The sequence below is a fragment of the Culex pipiens genome, chromosome 3, assembly GCF_016801865.2.
Source record: "Culex pipiens pallens isolate TS chromosome 3, TS_CPP_V2, whole genome shotgun sequence".
Lineage (NCBI taxonomy): Eukaryota > Metazoa > Arthropoda > Insecta > Diptera > Culicidae > Culex > Culex pipiens.
In genome coordinates, this window is record NC_068939.1 from 8,888,836 (window position 1) to 8,916,016 (window position 27,181).

The 27,181-nt window shown below is 38.6% G+C and overlaps 3 protein-coding genes across 4 annotated transcripts in view; 2 read left to right on the top strand and 1 right to left on the bottom strand.

The window, feature by feature from the left end:
* The window catches only part of LOC120427083 (peptidylglycine alpha-hydroxylating monooxygenase), a 41,699-nt gene extending 37,391 nt beyond the window's left edge, over nucleotides 1–4,308 (top strand). The window contains exons 5-7 of the mRNA XM_039591928.2: nucleotides 1,615–1,666; nucleotides 1,729–2,067; nucleotides 2,277–4,308. Of these exons, the coding sequence (XP_039447862.1) occupies nucleotides 1,615–1,666; nucleotides 1,729–2,067; nucleotides 2,277–2,445 (560 nt within the window). The 3' untranslated portion in view covers nucleotides 2,446–4,308. The remainder of the gene's footprint in view (nucleotides 1–1,614; nucleotides 1,667–1,728; nucleotides 2,068–2,276) is intronic.
* Nucleotides 4,309–12,050: 7,742 nt separating this feature from the next.
* On the bottom strand, nucleotides 12,051–23,820 carry LOC120426897 (uncharacterized). 2 transcript variants are annotated; one of them, XM_039591709.2, is made up of 5 exons: nucleotides 23,680–23,820; nucleotides 13,567–13,959; nucleotides 13,215–13,506; nucleotides 13,057–13,161; nucleotides 12,051–13,003 (listed from the first exon to the last, which is right to left on the bottom strand). In XM_039591709.2, exons 2-5 carry the CDS (start codon nucleotides 13,943–13,945, stop codon nucleotides 12,067–12,069), a joined length of 1,713 nt encoding a protein of 570 aa, XP_039447643.1. In that variant the 5' UTR covers nucleotides 13,946–13,959; nucleotides 23,680–23,820; the 3' UTR covers nucleotides 12,051–12,066. The 2 variants fall into 2 exon arrangements, with proteins under 2 accessions (XP_039447643.1, XP_052565890.1); XM_052709930.1 differs by lacking the exon at nucleotides 23,680–23,820 and adding an exon at nucleotides 14,019–14,140.
* LOC120426907 (tol-Pal system protein TolA) lies at nucleotides 23,757–26,112 on the top strand. Its single transcript, XM_039591716.2, has 4 exons — nucleotides 23,757–23,910; nucleotides 24,309–24,961; nucleotides 25,158–25,285; nucleotides 25,723–26,112. Exons 1-4 carry the CDS (start codon nucleotides 23,880–23,882, stop codon nucleotides 25,982–25,984), a joined length of 1,074 nt encoding a protein of 357 aa, XP_039447650.1. The 5' UTR covers nucleotides 23,757–23,879; the 3' UTR covers nucleotides 25,985–26,112.
* Nucleotides 26,113–27,181: the final 1,069 nt, after the last annotated feature.

The following is a 27,181-nucleotide window of genomic DNA, read 5'->3' on the forward strand; positions in this document are numbered from 1 at the left end:
ATTTAAATAAAAAAAAGTGATTGGAAATGGTTTTTAATCGTGTTTTTTAGCGTTGTACATAAAAATTTACATAGGGCTTTAGGAACCTATTGGAACGACTGACAGCTGTCAAAAGCTTGAATCCGCGTGTTCGGAAAATGCCGAACAATGCTGTTGAAACATCAACATCAGTTTGACAACTGGTTTTGACGGTTGAGTGCTTTTTAATTCGAATACGTTCGAATTAGCGAGCATTCGAATTAGCGAACATTCGAAGTAGCGAAATTCGAATTAACAAATACGATGTATTATCTAAAAAAATATATAAAAAATTAAACAATGTGATTTTGGATCAGCTTGTACATAAATTCTTCACATCTAAACTAATGAATTAATCTTTACTTACCCCTCGACTTACCCATAACAACTCACCACAATCAGCCACCTCAGATTTAGTTTCCCTTGCGTAATCTAATATTTATGAGATGAGCTTCCCTCTGCTAACCGCATGCAAATTTCCCAAAATCCCAACGGTTAGCGGTCTAGATTCTTCGCTGGCAGCATATAAAGCAAAATGTAAACACGAGGCCAAACTATGAATCCATTTGAAGCTCGCTACCGAAGCTGGTGACCCTTTTGATTTTCTTTTTTACGCAAAAAAAAAGATTTTTAATTTATTTCTTGTTGGACAAAGAAATATAAGAATAAGGAAGTTTACACACTAATTAAAGTTACTCAATTTTGCTTACTCAAAATCTTTGAGTAAATTTTACTCAAATTCTCAGGCTGAGCAAAATATATCAAATTTGACTCAACATTTAACTTTGGATTTCACACAAAACAAGCAGGAAAATCTTTAAACGCCTAAATTACCAACCAAAAAAAAGGTGACGAGCACGCGCATAATACATCATTCATGGCGATTCCCAAAACCTTCACCTTTTCTCCCTCTTACTTTTTGACAACAAAACTTTTACCCAAAAAACTTGACGCGTACAGCACACTCTAAAAACGTGACGATAATTACCGTCACGTGCACACGCGGGAGATTACACTCTTCCACGTCACGTCGTATTCTATTTGTGACGTGCCTGTATGTATTTGTTTTGGTGAGCGTGTACACTGTGAAAATACCCTAAATTGAGTAGCTCGCCTAGCTGTCATTTTTGCACTGTTATTGCGTGTCGACTAGATTTTCAGTGTTTTTTAAATTGAAAGAAGTGCAAATTTGATGATTTTTCGGAAAATTTTCACCGTGAACGCAGGAAAAACATGCGTGAAAGTTCGAGCATCATACTGCTGGTGCGTGAAATGTTTTCCCAACTGGGATGCTTCCCATGCGTACGCGTGTTTATAAGCAAAGCGACCAGGGATGGTACTCTATTGTGATTTCAAAGCAAATGGTATCCTCGGACTGAAATACTGGAAAAAACCAAGGAAAAAACACGACGTGCTTTTGCACCCGGTGTCGTTCCAAGGAATATGAGAAAAGGTCAACCGATATGTTTTGTCTGCCGCTGATTGTGGTCTGGAATGCGTAATTCAATTGAGGCATATGTTTTTCCTTGTGGATTATTCACCTTGAGTTAGTGAGAAATATTGTGTACAATTTATGAGTAATTTGTTTCGTTACAGATGGCACCACCTACGACGATTCCGGAATTTTCCTGCATTACACGCTAAAAACGTGAGTTGTTTTCTTATAATTTCTCACAGGAAAATACATTAATCTTGCTTTCTTACAATCAGCATGACCAAACAGGCCGGAGTGCTGCTGCTCGGAACCGGCGGCTACATTCCGCCGAACAAGGTCGAACACATGGAGACGCTGTGCGACATCCGCGAGAACAAGACGATCCATCCGTTCGCCTACCGGACGCACACGCACAGCCTGGGGCGGGTCGTTTCCGGTTACCGGGTGCGGGTCGACGAACAGGGCACCGACCACTGGACCCGGCTCGGAAAGCGCGACCCGCTGACGCCGCAGATGTTCTACCCGGTGGAGAGCACCGAGCCGATTCTGTACAAGGACCGGTTGGCCGCGCGGTGCACGATGGAGAGCAATCGGAACACGATCACCAATATTGGGTATGTTTTGCAAGATTTATATATTTAGAACAAAACGTCTAGTGACCCACTGAAAAAATAAGGAGGATGTTGCTTTACCATGAAATCAGGGTTTACTTCTGAGAGTGTATGATTCAAAACAAAGAGCTGTCACTTTTTGGAGACCTCCCCAGTGCAAAAAAACGCAAAGTTTCAGTTTTTTAGTAATATTTTTTTTTCATTCCTCGCAGTGCGACCAACAATGACGAGATGTGCAACTTTTACCTGATGTACTACGTGGAAAACGACGAACCACTGTCGATGAAGTATTGCTTCAGCAATGGGCCGCCATATTTCTACTGGCGCAACAAGGAAACCGAGCTCAACAACATCCCCGACTACGATGCCAGTCATCTGTAAGGTGGGCCAGATTTCAAAACTGAAACAAACAAAAAACAAAAACACAAAACTGGGAACCATGTAAAACACACCCCCGCCTCACCTTAAACTATATCCCCTTCAAAAACAGTCACATACACCCTTTTCACTCTATTCTCGTACTGCTAGCTAAAAATATACAAACTTTTAAAAGAAAATTTCACAATACTAAAACAAATCAGAACATCACAACGTAAAACGTTACCTGTAAAGAATGCAGCTAAAATTCGTCAAATTTTAACACTTACCCTCTAGCAAAAAAAAAAATAAACACTCAAAAACAGAATCAATCTTTCGAACCATATCAGCATAAAAAAAAGGTTTTAAAACACTGTGCTCTAATCACAAATCACACAGAAAAAGAACTAAAAGACAACACAACCAAGAATGGTCGAAAATCAAAGGTAGAAAAGGCGACATCACATTTATCGTTTTTTAATGTTTAGAGTCGAAAACTGTTTCAAGTCTAGTCAGAGGAGAAAAAATCAAATCATTCTGATGATCCCTTAATTTTTTAAACTGACCCAAACCCTCCCGGTTTAAGTTACTTAGACTGAGTCCATTTTCGTACTTGCAGAATTCGACCAAAATAACTGGTGACTCTCTTCGAAAAAGTTACTCTGTGGTACTCTCTTAGTTTTTGCAAGAGAGGGTATGAGAGAGCAAACCTAAATACAAACTACGAAAGAGAGAGAAAGGCAGAAAAGAGCAAAAACGCAATTCTGTCGGAGAGAGAGTTTTCATTTCTTATTTTAAGTGAAATGAGCTATCTTTTAGGAGTTCTGCAAGTTCGAAAATGGATTACAATTTTTTTTTTATTTCGTCCAGAAAAGTACTCTAAGCAACAAGAGTGGTGGCAAATCGAACGAATGCAATCGATGGTACAAGAAGGAAGAGCTGTGAGAGGAGGACAGAATCAGAGAGCGGTTAAGCTTAAATTTTCCAGAGTTTATGAAACTTATAGATAGCACGAGGCAAATGTGAGGACGCAAGTGTGAGACACGAGACTGGATAGAATGGGATAGCGAGAAACCCGTTAAAGCTTTTTTATAAATAGTTTTGTTTTTATTTTGATTTTCATATACACCTACAAAAAGAGGACACAATCACTTAAACAGAAACGCTTGATTGTTTTGTTAGCAAGTTGGTTTTCTCACTATGAAAGGTTCTAAGAAGCAGAAAATATCAGGAATTGGTGTGTACTTAACGATGCAAAATCTCTCCCCTGTAGATATCTCATACCAGAAATTTTAACAACTGACAGGTTCAATTATACAAGAGATTTAAAATCATTTTTTAAATTGCAGTGTGTATAAAGGTGGCAGTAGTAAAAAAACACTAATCGGTAACTATTACAACACATACTATCTATTGGTGTATGCAAGTAAAGAGAAAATAAAAGCGGCAGCTGTACAACTAAGAACTGCGTTAAGAAAATCCAAACTGAAACTGATCACACATCTTCTAAAGAGTGCTAAAATCCAACGTGACATAACAAAAGAATTTCAAACTTCCCGCCCGTCTGTAAAGTTACCCAAAAAAGACATAGAAGTAAAAAAAACACACAACAAATCATATGATAGAGGAAGAAAAAAAACACAAATGTAGCAAAGCAACAAACCCCCAATTTTTCCTATTAAGAAGTAAAGAGGAGAAGTATAATCCAGAAAATTACCCTTAGGGATTTGTAGACTTGATAAAGAAAACAAACTGGAATAACAAATCTTCTCGTGAGTGTAAAATATATTTAACTAAACTTATAAAAAGTTCGGCATACAAAAAAAAACACACACACACACATCATCATTACACTATCATTAGAGAAAGTGAGCGGCATGTGCAACAGTTTAAATCAAAGATGGAATTTGAGCCGCGATCGCAAAAGAGCATATAATATTTTAAAGTGGAGAGATCGTCGCGCTGAAGTAACCTAACATTAGATGGAGCGAGCAGGAAGAAAAAGAAATATATAATATATATTACAGTCTATGAATACATATTATAAAGCACAATAAAAGAAACTAGTATTCATATTCATAACAAGCTTAGTTTTGTCTGCCTGAAAGAACTTCCTTTTTACACAGTAAAACAGGGTTGCTCGTTTTGGGTTTTATCATAACAGCAATTATCAACGAAATCGGTCTTTTTTAATTTTTGTATTTTTAATCCGGCCGAAATTTGTTTGGTGCCTTTGGTATGCCCAAAGAAGCCATTTTGCACTATTAGTTTGTCCATATAATTTCCCATACAGATTTGGCAGCTATCCATACAAAAATGATATATGAAAATTCAAAAATCTGTATCTTTTGAAGGAATTTTTTGATTGATATGGTGTCTTCGGCAAAATTGTAGGGTATGGATAAGGACTACACTGAAAAAATGATACACGGTAAAAAAACAATTTCACTAAAAAAAACTATTTTTATTTTTTTATTTCTGATGTGTTTTAGGGGACATCAAATGCCAACTTTTCTGAAATTTCCAGAACGGGCAAAAAATCTTTGACCGAGTTATGAATTTTTGAATCAATACTATTTTTTTCAAATCTAATATTGGTCGCAAAATTTTTTCAACTTCATTTTTTGATGTAAAACCGAACTTGCAATCAAAAAGTACTTTAGTGAAATTTTGATTAAGTGCACCGTTTTCAAGTTATAGCCATTTTTAGGTAACTTTTTTGAAAATAGTCGCAGTTATTCTTTTTTTTTTTAAATAAGTGCCCATGTTTACCCACTTTTGAAAAGAATTCTCTACCCTTTGTTGCTGAGGTATTGCCATGCAAAGATTAAAAAACAGGAAAATTTATGTTTTCTAAGTCTCACCCAAACAAACCACTATTTTCTAATGTAGATATCTCAGCAACTAATGGCATCATGTACATTTTGACACTTTCTGGGTTATTGCATATTCTGAAAGTACTCCTAATAAGCTACCTCTCCACCAAAAATGAGCAAAAGTTACTTCAGTAAAGTCTGTTTAATAATGATTTTAAATAAAGTAACATAAACAAAATCTCTGGCATCAGCAGTGCCTGTTTATATAGCCCTGTCAACCTGTCAAATAAAAGAAGAAAAAACTAACTTAATCCACCTATGTGGTTGGAGCCTTCCTCACAACAATGGCTGTACACAAGTTTCATCTATTTTTTAGATCCGGCTTCCAAAAAGTACATCGATATCACTTAAGTGGCCATATCTCGAGACAGGGTTGCCAGATCTTCAATGTTTTGGGCTCGTTGGAAAGGTTTTTTGATAACCTAACCAACGATGGGTCGGATGGTGGATCCGGACAAAGTTTACATACATTTAAGTGAGATCCGGCTTCAAAAAAGTACATCAATATCACTTAAGTGGCCATATCTCGAGACAGGGTTGCCAGATCTTCAATGTTTTGGACTCGTTGGAAAGGTTTTTTGATAATCTAACCAACGATGGGTCGGATGATGGACCCGGACATAGTTTACATACATTTAAGTGAGATCCGGCTTCAAAAAAGTATATCAATATCACTTAAGTGGCCATATCTCGAGACAGGGTTGCAAGATATTCAATGTTTTGGACTCGTTGGAAAGGTCTTTTGATAACCTAACCAACGATGGGTCGGATGATGGATCCGGACATAGTTTACATACAGTTAAGTGAGATCCAAATATATGTGAAAACACATTTTTATACATAACTTTTGAACTACTTATCGAAACTTCAATCTGTATAAAATTCGATCTATAGGACCCTAAACCAAGTCGAATGCAACAAGTTCGAGTCAAATCGGTTCAGCCAGTGCCGAGAAACCAAGGGGGTGTGGCTGCCAATCCCCCGCGTTGTCAGACCAAAATCCAGCATAAAGCTGACAGACCAAAACTGTCAGACCAAAGCGGGTTTGGCAGCCAATCCCCCTGTCAGACCAAAGAGCAAAAGATAAACAAACTCAAGACCGAGCTCAAGACACTGATATTGGTGAACACAAATTAGGCAAGACAATTTAGCAACAAAAATATTGTTTCAACAAAAAATATATTTTGGAGCTAAGAAAAATAGTCTATCGCCTATAAAATGATTCAATCAATTGACTTCTTATCGAAAACAGACAAAATAAAAAGATTTATAGCACTTTTTGTTTATTTAAAATTTCAACCAAATTTTCGGTGTTTACCTAAAGCATCTTGCAATGAAGTATGCGGAATTGTGAATCGTCTTCTTACTTCATCTCCTTGCGAGAAACATGAGCTATATAAACATATGAAAGACAATAGTCAGCGCCGTACCTAGGGGTTGGCGCAGTTGGCGATCGCCAAGGGCGGCAGCTCTTGGGGGGCGCCGAAATCGATGATTATACAAAATTTTCTTGTCAGTTATATCAATCCTCATTAGGTATTTGAAACAGAAAGGGCGCCAAATTATAAAGCATAACTACAAATAACTAGATTATTTTGTTTAAAATTTAAGAAAAAAATTAGGGGCGCAAAAATGAATTGTATGAAAATTTCTACCGAAGTGTTTGTGAAAATTCTTACCTTATGCTAATTTTATTTTTTTCATCAAAGAAGTGGCGCTCAAGTGGCAGAAAGTTCAACATATAACTTTCTTTTGAAATTTTGACATTCTCGAGTTTAAATAAATGGCCTTTGAAATATTTTCAGCATGATTTCCCTTTTATAAGCAATTTCGAGCATTGAAATTTGCCAACGCTTTTTTTTTAAATACTAGAGTTTTTAAATATGGGGGGAGGTGTCCACGTGCTTCCATCCCGCCAGTCCATATGTATAGCCTTAGTGTTGTGTTTGTTGTATTTGATATTTTGTGAACCACACCGTATGCTGTACTCGACAGATATGGACTGGTTCCCGGCCGGGCTGATGGGTCTCGCAGCTGGCTAGTTGAACGTACCTGTTAGAACATCAAATCATGATGTTTTATCCTTTTGTTTCCTTAGTAACAGTAGCATAGTTAGTTTAGCAAGGGAAGCAATAGTTTGATCCGTTCAGCTGTTGAAGCAATTGCTTTCGATTCAAACTTGTGCTGAACATTCTTGGACTACCTAGACTACTGTTCAAAGGAAACAAACACGAGGGTACAAAGGGATAAGCTCCCCCCGGATGGGGCTAAATTGTGGAACGCTCCCAGTGAGTTTTACTGAGCTGCTTTGGACATTTTAGGTAATAGTAGTATGAAAATAGTTAAAGCTCGGTTTTAATTCACTGGGAGGTCGTGTGCAAATTCCCGTGCTTGTGAAGTTCTGTTTCTGTGTTACTGTTGTGTTAGCTTGTAACATGTTCGACATGACACTAATAACCAGCAGTGATTAGTTATGCGGAAATTTCCAAGTACGGGAACACGACGAAAATTAGACGACCCGAAGAAATAGTGAAAGTGATAGTGAAAGCAAAATAAATAAAGTGTCTGTAAAGAATCATGAAGTGAAAATATTATTATAATTATTTATATTTAATATGATATTACACTTTACAGCTGAGTTGAAACTCACTATCAGAATCTAATGTTTTCTTGTGTTCTCTTTTGTTCTTTTCGTTTCAAACTGAATGAGCGAGCATCTGACTTGCTACACAGCTGCAGGACAAATCAACACCAGCTGTGATCAATACCACATCGACTGACGAGGATTGCTACCAAGCATGGTGTCCACGGCTATATGTCCAACCGAGAGACCTCCAAGGTCGCAGGGAAGTATTCATTAGTATCGCCTTTTTATTTTTGACCCTTTTGTTAATACAAATTTCTTTGCAGATACCACTTTAAAAGTATGGCTCGCGCTCTGCTTTGATGTTTTGCTTATTCTATCCGCTTTCTACCCCCAATGTGTCCTGCACTGGGGGTGCCTGGGGTAACTTCGAGTTGACCTGGGCCGCCCGAGGAATTATGTCGTAGGTGGCTCGTGTACCGGTTCACTCACCTCTCCTCGCGGCAAGGTTTTCCGTAGGTCTACACTCGAACATGCAACATGGGACAGCATGAATCTTCAGCTGAAGCCGGACGAATGTATTCCGAAATTACAGAATTACAGAATACTAGAGTTTTTAAATAGTAAATTTTCACCAATAAGACCAACATTATTTTTGAAGAAAAACAAAAGTTGTTCAGAGCGCACAAGCTGTTCTGACCATCACTTTTTCAGTTTTAGCTAAACCGGTGTTGTTTACTTTTAAAATCGTCTAAAAAGCATTGAATCCATTAAAAAAAAATCAAATAAAAAATTAAGATGAAAACAAAATCAATGCAAAACATAACTTTAAAAAATATGAAAAATATTCTGAGGCATGGTATGAACGAATCAATGAAAATAAATAAAAATGTCTTATCTTCATATTTTTCACCAAATATAATGCTCTTATTATTATCATTAAAATAAGTTTCATCATGAATTGCGCTGGATATTGAATGATCTTTAATTGACTTTGACGAAATTTGGATTTGTTGCTGCGTGTTGAAAAATTATACTTCGATTCCTATTTAGATGAAACAAGCGAGCATACGGACATCGACTTATTATTTTTTAATGTTGAAGAAGGATTTTTTTCTAATTTTCTAATTACACCGAAATGAAATCCAAAGCCAAATCAGCTAATTATATTACGAATCCGGGAAAGTTTTTTCTTATTCAGTCAAGTTAATACTACATCAGATCAATTCATGCAGGCTTAGAAAATATCAAATTTGCTAACATGTTATAGCAAAATGTATCGTGATCGAGCATTAAACTCTGTGAATTTATCTGAAAAAAAATTAAAAAAAAACAAACCTCTGCTATCATTGTCGATTTTAAGAAATCTAAGAAAATATTTAGCCAACTTCATTCCTGAAATAAATTTTCAATTCAACCAATCTCATTTGAAAATTGACATCAATTTATCAAAATGCTTGTAAATTTAGGAGGGGCGCCAAATTGATGCTTCGCCAAGGGTGCCGTGAACCCAAGGTACGGCTCTGACCTCGGCTCTGACAATAGTTTATACTTTATAGGACCTTTTCAAAAAAAAAAACTCTGGAAATGATGCTTTTTGAAACGTTGGCGTCGAAATGTTTCCAAAAAATCCACCAAAATTGTATGTTTAACAACACGGCTTTTGATCTTCAGTGTGAAGACTTCCATCATCGCCATGAGTTTTCGTTGGATGATATAAATTTCACTTCCTTGAAAATATGTTGACAAAATTCCTTCTACAACACTGAAAGAAAGGCCCATAGTAATATTACATGTTTTACACATGAATCTGCCCCATACCACTTTGCATGTGAAAGTCATGTGTAAATCACATAGAAAATTTTCATCGCGCTGCATGTTCAAACCTAGTGAAAATCACGTTAGCTTCATGTGTCGTTTCACGTGACTTTCATAAGAAATGTTTATGAAATTTAAATGGATTTCACTTTAAAATCAAATGTTTTTCAATTGCTTTTCAAGTGAAGATTTTTGGTAACCTTTTCTTTTTCTTTTTTATTTTCTTGTTTTGAAATAAAAATGCATTTCGTGCATTCATTAGTTTTCCATTTATTTTTTAAATATATATTACACTTTTAGTCTTCTTCGAGAATACACATACATATCACTTTTTCATTCACACTTCACACAAAAAATGCTCTCCGTATGAGCAGCAAGCCGTGCTCCTGCGCCACACACCGGGACTCTCGCGGGTCTCCTCGGACATTTCCGGATCCTCGTTGACCATCATTAACATGCCTCGATGGGGGTCAGTCATCATCCACAAAAAAAAAATGTTTTGCAGATACTTAAAAAAAATTGAGGCAGCGGCGGCGAGAAGCAGACGATAATTCCCTGGAAATATGATTAAAAAATGGTTAGGCATACATTTTTGTCCAAAGAAATACTTAGAAAATACTTACCATAGTTTTAGAAATAATCCTGCCACAATTTCGCGAAAAAACCCCTCTTTTCTGGCGAATAATCCAATTTAAACGCAAGAGCTCTGACTCAGATTTAATGTGAGTGGCCATCTTGACTTAGACTATTTTTTCTTTTCGAACTTCAACATCAAAACATTCGATAGTAACGTGAAATTCACTTGAAACCTAAAGGAAAAGTCAATTGGGGTGAATCGAAGTGCAATTCACGTGAGTCTGGGATGAAAATCCTATGAAAAAAGAATGGATCAAGATGGGTGTAGCTCACGCGGTTTTCACGTGCATTTATAATGAAAGTCATGCCTAAGTCAAAGGAAAAGCATGTTAATTCATTGTGTTAGTTTTTGGATTAGCTCACGTGAAAAAGCATGTGAACTTGCTATGTTGGTTTTTTTCAGTGAAGTTGTTTCGAATAGTGCACTATACATGTTGATACTTTTTGGTTACGATTATCCCATTTCTTGTAAAGTTATGGAAATCGTCATTAAGGTCGTAGAAGGTGTCCTTCACTTTTGGAACAATGACTGTCAATGATGGTTCTGAATACAGGGTCCAGAAATAGTAAATTGCAATGAAAAAATAATCACGATATGTAAAATGCTTCTAAAAACAACACAAAGAAAACCATTTTTTGATTGAAACATTCTGAATCAAGATTTGAATGTTTTTCTAAAACAAACATGGCCGCCAAATGGCCGATCTGGAATGATGCCTTCCAGAGCCTTAATGATTGCCAACTAGGACGTCAATGACTGTGCCACAAAATTATATAAATTTTGAAACACATTTGATTTAGACCAAAAATTCCTTCAGTTACTTCAAGAAGGCAACAACCGGCTCATGCTGGTTCATTTTGGTGGAGAAATTCGGTAAATTGAATTGGGTACTAAAGCCCTATGCCAGTTTTTATGTACAACGGTAAAAAACACGATTAAAACCCATTTCTGATCACTTTTTTCATTTTAATGCAAAAAAATAAAATTGACAAGACAACCTTTTTTCGATGGATCAACTATGGTCCCCTTGGAACGAGCTGTCAAGTAGGAGCTTTTCTGTCAAGAAGGACCGCGAGGTTAATTTTTCAAATTTGATTTTAAAATCCATTTTAAACTCTTAGTGGTCGTACAAAGGGTCATTGTACTCAGAAAAATAAGCTTTATCGCTGTAAACAATAATATCAGCAATCTAAGCTTAATTTTAGGACCCAATTCAATACAAAACATTTTTTTTATTTGTAATTTGTTGTTTTATTGGTTACGATAGCCTGTTAGTATAAACTGTGCATCAGGTCATGGATTTAGAGTGATGATCAAATTATTTGAGAATGATCAACGGCTTCACCTCAGGTAAACTCATAGTTATTTTTATATTATTTAATTGTTTTGGCAATGACTACAGGTTCTAAACAAATTTGAAATTAAAGTTGATTTTAGAATTCATAAAAAACACAATATTTACAGTTATTATGCGAACTTATATCCAAATACTTGATAAAACAAGATGAAGTGTCCGGGTTTCGAAGCGTCCGGGAATTCGAAGCATGACGTCATCACCCATATTTCAGAATTGTATAGGTATTTCTTTGTAGTAAATAAAAAGCATGACATACCTACATTTCTATGCAAAGAATACCGATTTATTAACTCCTCACATATCTTTAATTTATGTGCCATCAACCTGAGCAAACGTAACAACTCTTACGCACTACCAAATTACTCTGCGCAGACTACTTAAAAACATACAACCCCAGACACATGACCACGATAACGAGTGCGCCAAGTTTCTTGATCGACTCCCTTTTCAGCGCTTTAAAATCACGCATCTTTTGCAACAGTTGATCGTTCAGCGCAGAATATTCCGCACTTTTTGCATTCAATTCACGCCTTTGCTGCAGCAGTTGATTCTCCAGCGCGCCTTGTTTCTGGTTTGCTTCACGTTTCAGTCTATTGAATTCGAGCGTCTTCTTCCGCAGTTGATTCTCCAGGTCAGAGTTTGCCACACATTTCTCATTCAAATCATGCGTCTTCTGCAGCCAATCATTCTCCAGCGCAGATTTTTCCAAACGTTTTTCCGCAAGCAAACGTTCACGTTCCTGCAGTTGACCGGTTTGAAACCGCAAACTTTCCGACAATTCGTACACACCACGTTCAAGTAAAGCAACCCTCTCTTGATGGTTCTGGCAAAGAGTCTTGAGCTTGTTCCGAACCTGAACCAGCTCTTGAATGTGGGCCTCCTGGTCATTGCATTTGCCGGACAGCGCCGCATTGGCCGCAAGTTGCTCCTGGCCGCCCACTTTCAAACTATTGCCAAACTGCTCCAGCTGGTGAACGTATCTCTGAAGTTGTACGCACTTTTCCGCGTACGTCTTGGCCAGCTGAACGTTGACCGTCACCGACGGAGCCGCATCCGCTCCGGGATGAACTCGACCCAAGGGCGACGCTTGACGCAGTACAAACTTAATCGGTTCCAGCGGATTGCTTCCTAGAGAAACGAGATAAACGCCGCCGATTCCCTTCTCGATGGTTAGTGCCACCTTGTAGAAGGTAGCGCCGTCGGGGTTGATTTGCACTTTGAATTCGAACCCACCATCAACCTTGAAGATCTGCGAGATTTCGCGGCCCTCGGCGGGCAGGGTGAACTGGATTAGTTCGGGAATCAAATCACTGAAATAAAATTTGTATTATTTATAAAACAATTGAAGATAAGTAAATTATACTTTTTGAAGTTTGGGTTAACATTCTCGACGGGCTTCGGTTTCGTAAGAGTTGAGTTGAACCGATTCTGCTTCAGAAGTGCAGCGATTTTTGGCAGCAGTTCGAATCTACAAATTATATCAAGTTATTTATCGAATTTAATACGATCGCAGTTGCGTACATTTTCTCAGATTTTATCCATTCCTCCGCCGTTCCACGCAGTTCAGAGTTGCTCTTCTTATCTGCCTCGAGCAGATTGATTTTATCCTGCTGCTTGGCGCACTCCTTATCAAACTGTCCCTTGACTGCATCGAGCACTTGCTGAATGTTTGCAAAAATACGATTCTTCTCAGCGCTTAGTTTCATTACGTTATCTCCGTGAAGACCAATGGCCTGGTCGATCTCCTGATCGCGGCTAATAATCCATCCGAGTTCGTTCAAGACGCGAGTTTTGAGCTTTTTGGAGGCACATTCTGTAAAAAATAAGTTTGAATTAATTTTAAGATCAATTTGATAAAACAATATTTTATCACCAAAAAGAACGACCTGCTCCTTGTGCTTGGCGTGCGTCTTCGAGAACAGACACGTGACACAGGCGCACTCCGTACAGGTCCAGCAAAACAGCGACAGTTGCTTGTCCCGGTGCTTGGCGCAGTTGGCACCGTTGGCGGCCACCGGCGGAGCACTGTTTACGTGCTCCAGCACCTGTTCGTAAATGCGAGCCTTGACCAGCTTCTGGCCGCTGAGCTGCTTCCGGCAGACGGGACAATCGTGGTGCCGGCCCAGCCATTGCGTGATGCACCTGTGGCAGAACGGGTTCGAACACTGCGGACAGATGTGCGCATCCCGCAAGCCTTCGTAGCAGATTCCACACTCGCACAGGCGGTTTATGTCGGAGCCGGAAGATTGCATGGTTGGGTTTATGCCTGGGAAATCGGAAGGATTACGTTAGAACCAACTTTTAAATGCTTGGATAAACACGGACGACGTAGATTTACGGAAAGTCGTTCCGTTCTTGACGATTTCGGATTGTTTATCAACAATTTCAACAGTAGAGGCTGCACTAAAAACTAAAAAGATGATAATAACGGCTCACATCTCGTACCAACCAGAGATTCCGAGGGGAACGACAGTAAGCCATTGAGCTCTCATTGTAATGATTCCGATGATTCCATGCCATTTTGTTTGATTCTAACAGATTACACAGGATTTGTTCGATAGATAATATTTCAAAGATTGATCAGATTTTTAGGATTTCCAACGATAAAATCCACTTTGACTTACTTCCATTTTAACGTGTACGTTGCCTGATATTTATTCAAATGTAAACAATACTTTTCCGACAAAAGCAAAAATAAAAGTTGTGTCAAAGTCGGAGTCAACTGAAATTCCAACAGAGTCCTATCCAGAATTTAAAAGGCTGATATGTAGCCTTGTATGCAGCTCGGAAAGAACGTAAAACCATAGACTAATAAAAGACTAAACAGTGACCTCTGAACCATGACTCAACCTTTTTATGACCCCTCGGCAGGGCCGGTTCACTGTCAAAAATGACAGATCAAAATGTCAAGGACTGGCTCCACTGTCGTTTTTTTGTTTTTGTTTTGATTCTTGAATTTTTAAACAACCACACACATTCGTTTTATGGGGTGTGATTGTGCCATCCCAGAAGAATCGGAGAACCGGAACCACCGACAGCTTAGCCAAGGTTATGGCCATAAAGTTTGTTTTGAAATTCAAATTTCTTTTCGGTCCCGTTCGAATGATGGAAAGATTGGTCGCTTACCGCATCGGTTTCGGTCGTGTATCGTGTCCCAGGACTTCCGACTACCGGTCGCAAAAGGAATGAATCCGGTTAGTGCAACTTTTGCGTAAGAAAAAGTGTGCTTTCCGGACAGACCGCGATGGCGGTAAGCGTGATAACTTTCGGTACATGGAACACAGGGGGAAGATGCGATTGACTTGTCGGTGAAATCGAAAGTAAATGAACCTCAGCCGCGGGCCGCAAACCCTATCCGACTCGGGCAGGTCTAGATAGGCTGGCGGAATAAGCGCCGAAAGGGCCAAAATTGGAATTGAAATTGGACTTAAACAAAGCGCAGCTAAATACTACACAGTGGTCGGCGGCTGCGGACACCGGATCGCTTAGCTTGCTTCGATGAGTAGGACAGCCGCAGGTGAAGCAGATCATCAGGCAAATATTGCTTATTGATGTTTTAATTTTAATAACTGTTTTTCAAATTGTATGTGTTCGCTTTTCAAATATAATAACTGATTTGATTATTTTCAAATTTTATTTCATATAATTCAATAGGGTATTTGGCCCTATTTTGGACCTACTATGCAAAGCGTCAACATATTTCGCATTGTTTTCATCAACGGTCTAACTAATTTGGCTCGTTTCAGGATTGTTTTGTGCCTTAATTTATGCTTAACAAAGTATACTATTGAAATTTGGAAATAATTTAACCATTTCATTGTAATAAGCATTTCGAGTAAAACATTTTTTGGATGCTTTTTGGACTTATTGAATGTATTTTGGAGACACCGCTGAACCTATTTTGGACCTACACTCTGATTGGTTGAAATTTGGACAACACGAATTGCGGCGTGTGGCGGCAACACGCACACTTACAGAAACTCGGTTTGATAAACCAAAGGGCCTATCCACGATTATAATTTGGAAAATATTTTTTCCAGAAATTGAATAATTATGATAAAACATTGGATTTGAATATGAAAACGTGTTTTTATTATATTGAATGGAAACTCACGCTTCTTTAGCAGGTCTCTGTCCTATTTACAATTTGCGTATTCTTACGACCTAATTGTTCAAGCATTAGAACATAAAAGACAACCCGTTATTAGTCGCAATAAAACACCTTAACTTAAAATGAAATGAATGACAGAGATACATACACAATACATAACAAGTCACAATCAGGGTTGCGAATGAGCGAGCGCTCACGGAAAGCGTGCTCGCTCCAGCTGGAGCGTGAGTTTTTATCAGGTAGCTCGTGCTCGCTCACGCTCACCGGAGCGTTTTGCGCTCACGTGAGCTGGTGAGCCAAAGTAGGTAGTTGTTTTTCCCTGTTGAAGCATCTGCCTGTTTGAAACGAAGTTTCTAGAACTATCTCAGCACAGGCAGCAAAAACAAACAAGAAAGTGGTCAAACAAACAAAAATATAAAAAAATATTTACAAAAAAAAAAAATTGATTGACTAATGTTTATTTTATCTTTTTAAAATCCGGAGTTTTGATTCTAGGCGGTTTTAAAAACACCAAAAAAATTGTTTTATTAGACCTTTAAAAAACAGTAGCAAACTTTATAAAAGTTGTATTCGGAACATTTTAGAGAATGTCCATATTGAAAAAAATATTTATTGAATCTGTAATTTAATATCTTCAAAACTTGGTAGCGGAAGTGTTCGATATAATTTACTTTACGGAAGAGGAGCCACCCTTTATGTGATAAAACATAACAATGACAATTTATATTATTTCATTCAAATGGGTTATTTCAAACACTAGCAATTTGGAGGCTTTTTGTAAAAAGAGAACTGTTTCAACAATTTTACCCTATTTTCTAGAATGAGAAAGAGAAAGATTAACTTTATAAAAATGATCAGCCGTTTCCAAGCACTGAACGATTTATTAAACGGAATGACTTTTGTTTATTGTTTGCTCATTCTGATCCAACATACTGTTTAGGTACATAAAACAGTTTAATTTTATATTTAAATCAACCATGCATATCACATTGAATCGAACTTACCCCAGCATAAATCTTCTTGAATTATTTCATTGTTTTGTAAGTTTTTCTAAGGTTTACAGTCCTTTTTGCTCACGCAATCATACCCTTCCTTTGTTTCCACTGACATGCTGCGCCAGAAGTACAAAATCTAACTAGGATTGAAAAACAAAAAACTGTCTCAAAAAGATTCGATTCAAAACGATTCGCGATATTTCCAAAGTGAGCGCTCCGTGAGCGAAAAATGAGCGCGAGCGCGAGCGTGGGGCAAACGCGAGCTGAAAAAATCGGAGCAAACGTGAGCGCGGGCAAACGTGAGCTAGCTCGCGCAGCGCTCCTCCTCACGAATGAGCGAAAAGTGAGCGCTCACGAGCGCGTGAGCGCGTGAGGAACGCAACACTGGTCACAATGAAAAAAGGTTCTAAATTTTACGCAGAGCTTAAGTTCAAATATTATTAAACAATCAAGAAATTTTAAAGGGAGATAATAGCTTGTAACTTGGTGTGAAATTTTCTCATCTGTCATGTCAAACTTTACAGTTGCTTGACAAAAAGTTTAACTACATGTTGTACTTTTAAAAACAATGTAAAATTTGAAAAAAAATCTTTGTTTGAATACCAGGGTTCCTTTGATAGTCATAATTTGTTTTGTTAAAAGCAGATTTGAAGTGTTCAAACATTATTTTTACTTCGAACTTACCATCACTTAGGTTGCTGATATAATTTTTAAGAAAATCGTTTATGTCAATATTTAGTTAACTAAGTTTATTAGCTTTTTAACCTTATACATATAAGTTTTAGGTAAAATTGTTAAAAATTCAGAACTTTGCCTGAAAATCGTTGAAACTAGTTTTGTTTATTAAATTATAGATTTATATTATATTCAAAGAACGAATCCAAAGTCTTCACATTTTAAATGAAATTTGTTTTACTGAAAATGCCTTTAAATTAGAAGATTTTTTTAAATTATCTTTCAAAAACAAATAATAGGAGCGGCCGTGGCTTACTGGTTACGGCGTTCGCTTTGTAAGCAAATGGTCCTGGGTTCGATTCCCATCTGCTCCCAACGAGAAAGTAAAGGAAATATAAATCTTGAAACTCTGAACATGAACGAAAAATTAAAGTCGCTCGAGTCGGGGTTCGATCCCCCGTCCTTTGGATTGGTAAGCAAATATGCTAACCACTAGGCCATCGCGACTTGGTGAGCTATAACTGTAGTTAGGAATACTGTTGCTACCAACTATATACGCGCTGGGTCCTTGTCCATTTGACAAGGCTTCGGAAGTTCTAAATAACGTTTGAATCCGATTGGTCCAAACGCTCTTCAGGGCGGGGCTTGTCGACAAAGCTGAAGTACCTCGCGCTCGGCTAGCCAGCGTAGAAATGGGTCACCGAAGCTCGGCAGAGCTAACACCTTCCAAATGCCTATGCGAGTTATTTGCATGTATAGAATGAGAGCTAAAAAAAAATACATGAAAACAACTCAATTTGTAGGAAGCGGCCGCGTGGTCCCGTTTGGTTAGTTGCACACACACACACACACACACACACACACACACACACACACACATCTTTCAAAAACAAATAATATTTAATAAGACTTATTATTCACAAAATTATTTTACCTTTTCCTAGTAGAAGATTGTCTGAAGAATCCGAAAATGCATTCCGTTTTATGATTTAAAATTATGTTCATTGAGAAAATCATGACACTTTGTGAAGATTAAAATAATGCTATTTATCAACATTTTCTTAATTATTGTTAACTAACTTTTTAAACTTTTAAAAATTTCATGAAAAATTCTTTATGAGGTACTTTGAGCACTTCTTTACCACGGTCAGTATGATTCCATACCATTCCGTACGTATTTAGTTTGTACTCTTTATTTTGCGGAAAAATCTCAAACCTATCAAAGTCACCCAAATTTACGGTAATCAGATATGTCTGAAATCATAAACTTCATAAAGTTAACATCGCACCTGTTTTGCTTTTTTTTCGATGATTTTTATTTTTCTAGCTGGTTTAATTGTGTTTCTAACATGATTGACACGGTAATTTTTTTCCATATGAATATTTCTCTGATTAGTTTGCAATACGTCGTAACAGCCATCACGATCTCCGACACTTATTTGATTTTTTTGTTCTCTGAATCAAATCAAATTTTGTTTGTTTTTCAGTAAAGAGCATTTTGAAGTTGTGCATTTTTTATTTATAATTCGTAAATTGATCGAGAGCTGATCGAAAAATTGATTTGTTTATAACAAGCGCTTAGGATCTTTTTAAAACTAACTCAAGATTTTTTAAATTTAATTCATACGACTTTTTCAAAAACCACTCGTAAACCATGTTGACAGCTCCTGTCATGGTGACAGCTGACGATTAAATGAACTAGACCCTTTAGGTTTTTCAATCGTTTACCCTTCAATTCAAACAGGGTAGCCAGTTTGCATTTTTTTGAAGCAAAAATTAAAAATATATGCAGCTAAATTGGTGATAACGATGTTTAGATAAAAATAAATCAACATCAGTTTAAATTTTGGGATACTTTGCAATCGATCCTAACAATCATCTAAATCTCTATCATCAATTTGCATTTTTATCGTTTAAAAAACATATTTTCGTTGTTTCTGTTAATCATTTGCTTTTTAAAACTTAGATTTCTTTCAAATAATTACAGTAAAGAAATTCAATTCAAAATATTAAATTAAAAATTATCAATTAATTTCAATGAAATATCGAAATAAATTGATAAACTAAACTGGCAACACCTTGTTATACATGTGTTGGTGATATCCTTGAACCGACGGCAAAGTAGGTCCAAAAACTGATCCAACGCGGTCTATTTGAAAAAATATTTTGAATTGTGTTTTTTTCGATAATAGAATAGTTATTTCAATGGTTTAGTGATGAAAAACATAAAAGAATTAAATAAACAACAGTTACATTGCTCGGAAACCGGACGAAATTGCTTGGTGTCAGTGCAAAACAGAAAAAATCATCAAGGTGTCGCGAGCCAAATCTGATAAGCAACGAGGCTGGAATTTTTGGACCTAATCTATGTGCTAGGAAAATGGTAGGAAATACGAATGGCATTGGAAAAAGTGGCTGAAAAAGCGGAAATAATCAAAAATGTTAACATTTTTGGAAGAGGTAAGCTACAAAACGATCCTGCGTACACTTTCTGTTGGTTGGATTAAGTGAATTCGTACTTTTAAAGCCTGAACTACCTCGATTAATAAAAATAGGTCCAAAATAGGTACTAGGTCCAAAATAGGGTCATATACCCTACATCATTTTTGGGATGAGTTTCTTCCCACTCTATCTAGCACTCGATTCATTTGACAATACGGATTCTTCGCATTCTGTTACATAAACAGTTTCGGTTCGACAGTAACACATCTTTTCGAAGTTTTAGCGGTTGGTCCTTTGAGTGAGCAGATTGTACCTATGGTAGGTTCTGTCGTCAAAACGATCGTGATTGGAGTTCCCGTCCCTGCTGGCCGTGTACACCGACAAGACGTTACTTATCGCTTATCCTAAGCACGCGCCAGGCCGAACCGACCGTCCCGGTGAATGATGTTCTCCAGATTGCCAAAATTTTCACGCGTGGACATCAACCATCATTTCTCGTACCGCTGCAACGACCTGCGCCACGCCACGCCGGACACACAAAACGAAATTGTGTTCACCGAGGTCGAGCTGCAGCCGCAGCTCCAGACCCAAGGAGTTTATCTTTGTCTTAATCGGAGCGTACAGCATCACCTAGTCGATGGACATCCGCACGATGGACCTGTTCGACGATCCGATCCAGGTCGGAAAGCGATGATGGCCAGAAGACGTCCAGCGTTGAAATGCTTTTCCAGAGTGGGTTCGATTTTGGAAGTCCTCTGACATTTAGCGTACTTCTTGAGATGCTTTGCTCACTTCTTCACGCATCCTCCTAGCCGGCCTTCAAGTCATGCTTCTTGCCCAAGCAAAGTTGCCGGCGTCCAGACGGAGCATACGGAACTTCCTGTTTCCACAGCGAGTTCGCACAAAGTGGACACGGCTGACCCTAATCTTGGTGTTGGCCGCCGGACGTTTCAACTCGTACTTCCTCTTCTTGCGGAAGCCGGCTTTCTTGTCACCGATGACTCGCCTCTTGTGATTGCAGATTTTTTGGAGTGGCACCAACACAATGAAATGGTGAAGCTAAAAGTAACAACCGTTTATAAAAAAAATAACAAAATTCCCCCAAGAACCTGAACTTACTTTTCTACCCTAGCGACGTAACTTTCTCAATGATTAGCACCTGCATTGCATCCTGCTCGATGTAAAGCTGCAGGAGTAGCTGTTCCGAGTACTTTCATGTTCTGATTCCAAACAGAAAAAAGTTCACCTTCTTGATGCGGGAATTTTAATGCTCCTCGTGCACTGCAACTTCATTAACCTGCACCGATTTCCAAACCAATAAAATCACGATTAAAATAACTTATTTTGCGGAAATTATGAGCAAAAGTCGGCATAGAAAATTTCACCAGCCAACAGATTTGCAAAGAATCAAAACATAAACAAGTCGTTTCGCGCGCGCAAATCAGCGCAAAGCAAAATCGAGAAAAAAAAACAGTGCAGCCAAGCAAATCTGTCATACGGGGGGCGAGCCGATGCGGTTGAACGTGGTTCACGTGGTTCACAGCAAATGAGTCACATTTTTTTGAAAAAAATGTTCAGAGTGTTTAGTCTTTAATTAGTCTATGGTAAAACTCCTTATAAAAAAACTCCCAAGAAATGGTCACGAAAAGATTTTTCTTAAGCGATACGCAGCTGAAAAGGAACAGAAACGAAAAGTGGCTTTTGACATTCCTTCGCGTGGTGCTTGTTTGCAATATTTGATGAAAAAATCAAATATTCGAATGCGACTAAAAATTACAAAATAATCAATAATCTTGTAATCGATATAATAATATTGAAAATTTCTAAGAATGATACAGTTTATTATTATTATTTTTTTTTTAAATAATAGAATTTTTGTTTTTTGGATTTTATTTTTTTTTATCATCTTTAAATTAAAGAGTCCTATTTAATTGGGTCCTAAAGTGAAGCTTAAATTTGTCATATTATTGTTCACAACGTTAAAGCTTATTTTTCTGAGTACAATGACCCTTTGTACGACCACAAAGGATTTAAAATGGATTTTTAAATCAATTTACAAAAAATAACTTTACGGCCCTTCTTTCCAGAAAAGGTCCATAGTTGATCCATCGAAAAAATTTATTTATTTTTTGCATTAAAATGAAAAAAAGTGATCAGAAATGGTTTCTAATCGTGTTTTTTACTGTTGTACACGAGGTTACACATAAAAATTTACTTAAGGCTTTACTGCCGTTCAAAGCAAGTCCGTCCCATATGTAATTTCGTCAATTTTGAAGAAATTAAGCAGTTTGGTTCATGTGAACTATCAGATAAACCAATAAAATGTTGTACTTTATTCCAAAAAAACCGAAGAAAATCTAGTTTTTCGTGAAATTGGGTCCTAAAATGAAGCTTAGATTGCTGATATTATTGTTTACAGGGAAAAAACTTTTTTTTCTGAGTACAATGACCCTTTGTACGACCACAAAGAGTTTAAAATGGGTTTTTAAATCAATTTTGAAAAATTAATCTCGCGGTCCTTCTTGACAGAAAAGCTCCTTCTTGACAGCTCGTTCCAAGGGGACCATAGTTAATCCATCGAAAAAATGTTGTCTTGTCAAAAAAAAATTTGCATTAAAATGAAAAAAAAGTGATCAGAAATGGTTTTTAATCGTGTTTTTTAACGTTGTACATAAAAATTGACATAGGGCTTTAGTACCCAATTCTTACACGTAGCCTTATGGGTGGGACAATTTTCACTTGCGTTTTTCTCGGCTTGTTGTTTTTACCAGGGGGGCGACATCTATATCTCAGCAGCTCGCCCGTAGCCAACACAAGCTGTCAACTTCGGCACCAGAACAAAAGGGAGCTGTCGATTACGGCGCCAGCACAAAAGAACAGCTGTTCGTTACGGAACCAAAACAAAGCAACTGCGCACTGTAAAAAAAGTACAAAAACTGCAGGCATAAAATGAAAATAAAGTAATTATTGTTTTTATGTAGAATTTTACCGCGATGTAAGTTCAAAAGTTAGTTTATGTTTTTGAAGTGATTTTTATCAATTTAAACTACTAAAGTTGTACTTTTATCACATGAAATGTTTACTTAACTACTGTGTAATTTGACTTTTACTGCAGTAAGTCTTATAACAAAAATTAAATTATTAATAAAACAAATATTTTTGTTTTCACTGTGCGCAGTTTGCGCGCGTTATCAATCTCAATCACCCAAGATGGCGGCCTTTAGCATCCCCCTGGTTCTTACATATGGGACGGACTAGATTAGAGCGGCAGTTTAGTATTCCATATTGCACACTTTGCACCAAATTCTCCACCCTTGCAAATAAGATCTGCACGCCAAATATTTGCACACTTGAAATCCTACCCCTTCTCCTCCCCTGACGCCTAGAGTGGGGCGTGTCTCGACTGAGCTTTGTTGCTTTCGACCACTTTAGAACAGTTTCAAACTGGGGTGAGTGTATTAGATAGTTTTTTTCTGCTGTAGTTTGAGGTGTGCACTTTGTTGGAGAGCTTTCCACAAATTGCACGATTGTCTAAAAATCTCTGAAATCCGCAATAACACTTTCTGTTATTTTAACAGTATTTGTTTTTGATTTGCCTTTTTTTTTGTTATCACCGTCGGCTCGGGTAGCCGAAATCTGATTTACTCGGATTTGTTGGATTTCACACGCTGAGTCAGATTCAATCGGATTTGAAAGAAATGGTGGAATTTTATACAAAATCCACGATATTTCACTGTGTCGTTCCCCTCGGCTCAAAGTTTACCTTTTTTGTTGTTGTGCGGATTGCCTACTTGCTGGCTCACTTTTCACGCGAGCTTTCCGGACCGACCACCCAGATGGCACTGCCCATTTTGACAGTTCACGTTTCCGGGGCAGAGCAAGAAGAACAACACCGCAACGCCGAAGAAGAAGAAACTGTCGTCGAGGCTTCCTTTTCGTTGACAGCTCTTTTCCATCACAAGTATGGCTCCGAAGAAACCGTCTGAAAAGTCCGGTAAGCGAAAATTATGGATTTTTCGGGGTTCGATGGCGACTAAGTGGTGTGAAATTGTGTGCTTTCGTGAGGATTTGTGGCGGTGGTGAGGGAGCGTGCGTGAAAGTTGGGAATTTCGTGGTTTTTTGGGCGAAATTTGCGTGTTGATTGGTGCGATTGTGTACGCCACGAGGGAGTGAAGTGCTTTTTGGGAGATGTAAATAAAATTGATGGACGAGGCCTACCGTGATGAAATTTCACTTCTAGAGGGAATCTCTCTGATCCAATCGTGGAAGAAGCAATGAATACTAGATTTCTGATGGCTGTTTTGACGACGGTGTTCCGGATTGTTTTGGCGGGTTGATTTTTTTTGTGGCGGTTGACTGATTGTGTTTTTTTTTGCTTTTGTTTCTTTGTAGCGGGCCAACCGGCCGAAAAGAAGGAGAAGAAGCCAGCGGCGGCCGCTGCTGCTTCCGGCTCGGGCGAGAAGAAGGCCGCTCCGGAGAAGAAGCCAGCTGCTGAGAAGAAGCCGGCTGCCGCCGAGAAGAAGCCAGCTGAGAAGCGTCCGGCTGCTGCTGATTCGAAGGCCGCTGCTCCGGCTGCCAAGAAGGCCGCCGAGGGAGGCAAGAAGGCTCCGGCCGCTGCCCCCAAGACCGAACCGGCCAAGAAGGGTGCCGCCGCTAAGAAGGGAGCGGCTGCTGCTGCCGGAAGCGGTGCCGCTACTGGCAAGAAGGCTCCGACGGCGGCTGCGGCCAAAAAGGCTGCTGATGCCGCCGCCAAGGCCAAGAAGACTGCGGCTGGCGACAAGAAGGCCGCCGCCAAGAAGCCAGCCCCGAAGAAGACCGCTGCCAAGAAGGGTGCCGCCGGTGCCAAGAAGGCCGGTGCTACCGGAGCTGCTGCCGCCAAGAAGAAGGGAGCTGCCGGAACGAAGAAGGCTGCCGCGAAGAAGCCCGCCACCAAGAAGGTCGCCGCCACCAAGGGCGACAAGAAGGCCATCGAGGCCAAGGTGCAGAAGGGTGCCGCTAAGGCTCGTGCCGCCGCTCTGCTGAGGGCCAAGCGCACCAAGACCAAGGTCAGTATTGGTCAACAAAAGGCGCCCCCCGTAACTTCTTCCTAAATGATGAAAACCTTGAAGAGGGAATCTCCTTGAACTTTGCGGTAGCAAAGTTGTGAAATCACTTTTAGTCTTCCAACTGATTCGATCTCTTCTTCCGGGAATGTTCCGGTCAACAATTCTTCAACATACTAACAACCTTTTCTTTTTGCAGGTGGTCAAGGGAGCGTTCGGAACTGCGCTGCGCAAGATCCGCACCACGGTCAAGTTCCGCCGGCCGCGTACTCTGCGTCTGCCACGCAACCCCAAGTTCCCGCGCAAGTCGGTGCCGACCCGTAGCCGGTAAGTTAACTGCGAATTCTGTGTTTGAAAGTCTGCATTCCTCACAAAAAACTTTAAGATGTTTTTCCTTTCGATGAACTCATCTCACTCAACTGAATGCTAGATAAAGCTTCCTTCCGTTGCAACTATTGTTTACAACATACCAACTAATCAATATACTAAAAGAAGGAAACAACCAACGAAAACTACTCGAAAAACGCTACTCCAAGTTTGCATTCGACCTTCAATTTGAAGGGGGTGACTTCAACTTGCTGAAATCCTCCCTCTTTCGTCGAATGCTAGAGCAAAACTCTTTCCGTTGCAACTATTGTCTACCACACACCAACTAGACAATATACTTAAAGATTGAGACATCCGCTTGGAAAGTGAACGTCAAAATCCACCAGAGTAAAACTCAACAAATTAATCAAATCTCTCTCCCCCTCCCCCCTCCACAGCATGGACGCGTACAACATCATCAAGTACCCGCTGACGACGGAAGCCGCGATGAAGAAGATCGAGGACAACAACACGCTCGTGTTCCTGATCCATCTGCGCGCCAACAAGAACCACGTCAAGGCGGCGGTCAAGAAGCTGTACGACATCAAGGTGTCCAAGATCAACACCCTGGTGCGACCGGACGGCAAGAAGAAGGCGTACGTGCGGCTGGCGCGCGACTACGACGCCCTGGACATCGCCAACAAGATCGGAATCATCTAAGCAGTGGGCCCGTGTCGCGTCGTTAGCTTTTTTCAGTTCTTTGTACTCTTAAGAAGGATGTGTGGTTTACCTGCCTGGTTGTGGGGGGAACACCGATTCCGCGCGCCACCAGATTAGAGGGAGAGAGATGGATGTGGATTTTTCTCACAGCTGAGGAAAGAAAATATAACAAAAATCAGCAAAAAAAAAACATAAACAACTGCATTTGAAGGTTTTGCTGTAGCATTCCGAAATTTCTTTTGACTATTTCGATGATTCATCGATGACGACCAATTCGGTGAAGTTGGTTCGAATCAGTACCGGTTGGAACGCGGCGGATGGGGGGAAGATAAAAGATCAGGAAAGTGTTGCAATCCGATTTGGATTTGGGGACAAGCAGCATAGAACTGGGTTAACCCTCTACTGTCCAAGTTTTTATTTTTACCGTGTTTAGGAGGTCATTTTGAGGAACTTTTGTTCTTCGAAAAACTTTACTTCTCTTGTTTTATAAATATTTTTGTATTTATCATTTTTTGTACTTTAATTTGTTTTTATCTTGTTTAGTTTGTGTTTCTTTCTGATAGCATTTGGCTTAGTTTACCACCTCCTCCTCATTACCTTTTGCCTATCGAGTTTTTTCATGGTTATAATTTCCTCTATATAGGCCGATACGCAGATCGGAAGGAACGCAAAACTCCATATAAAAAACGCCCAAGAAACGGACAAGGATTTTGCAGGAAAAAAAAGGGTCACGAAAAGATTTTTCTTAAGCGGTAAGCAGCTGAAAAATAACAGAAACGGAAAGTTGCGTTTGACGTTTCTTCGCGCGGTGCTTGTTTTGATGAAAAAATCAAAGAATTGGAATTTTCCTTTTTGAATGCGACTGATAATTACAAACTTTTTAATAATTTTGTATTCGATTAATAATATTGAAAATCCCTGCCGAATAAAAATAAAGAAGAAAAATAAAAAACCGAAAATATGGAAAACAAACATTTCACAAATTTCAAATAATAAAAAATAAAAATAATGCAGGAAATTTCAACAATATTTAACAATTGAAATTTTTAAATGCAAAATAAAAAATATGTAGAAATGAATAATAATTTTAATATCAAAGTATTTATAAATTCAACAGCTCAAAAAAAATTAAATTCGATACCTAAAAAATTTCAGAAATTACAAGTCGAAATTTCAAAAGTTTTAAAAATCTGAAAT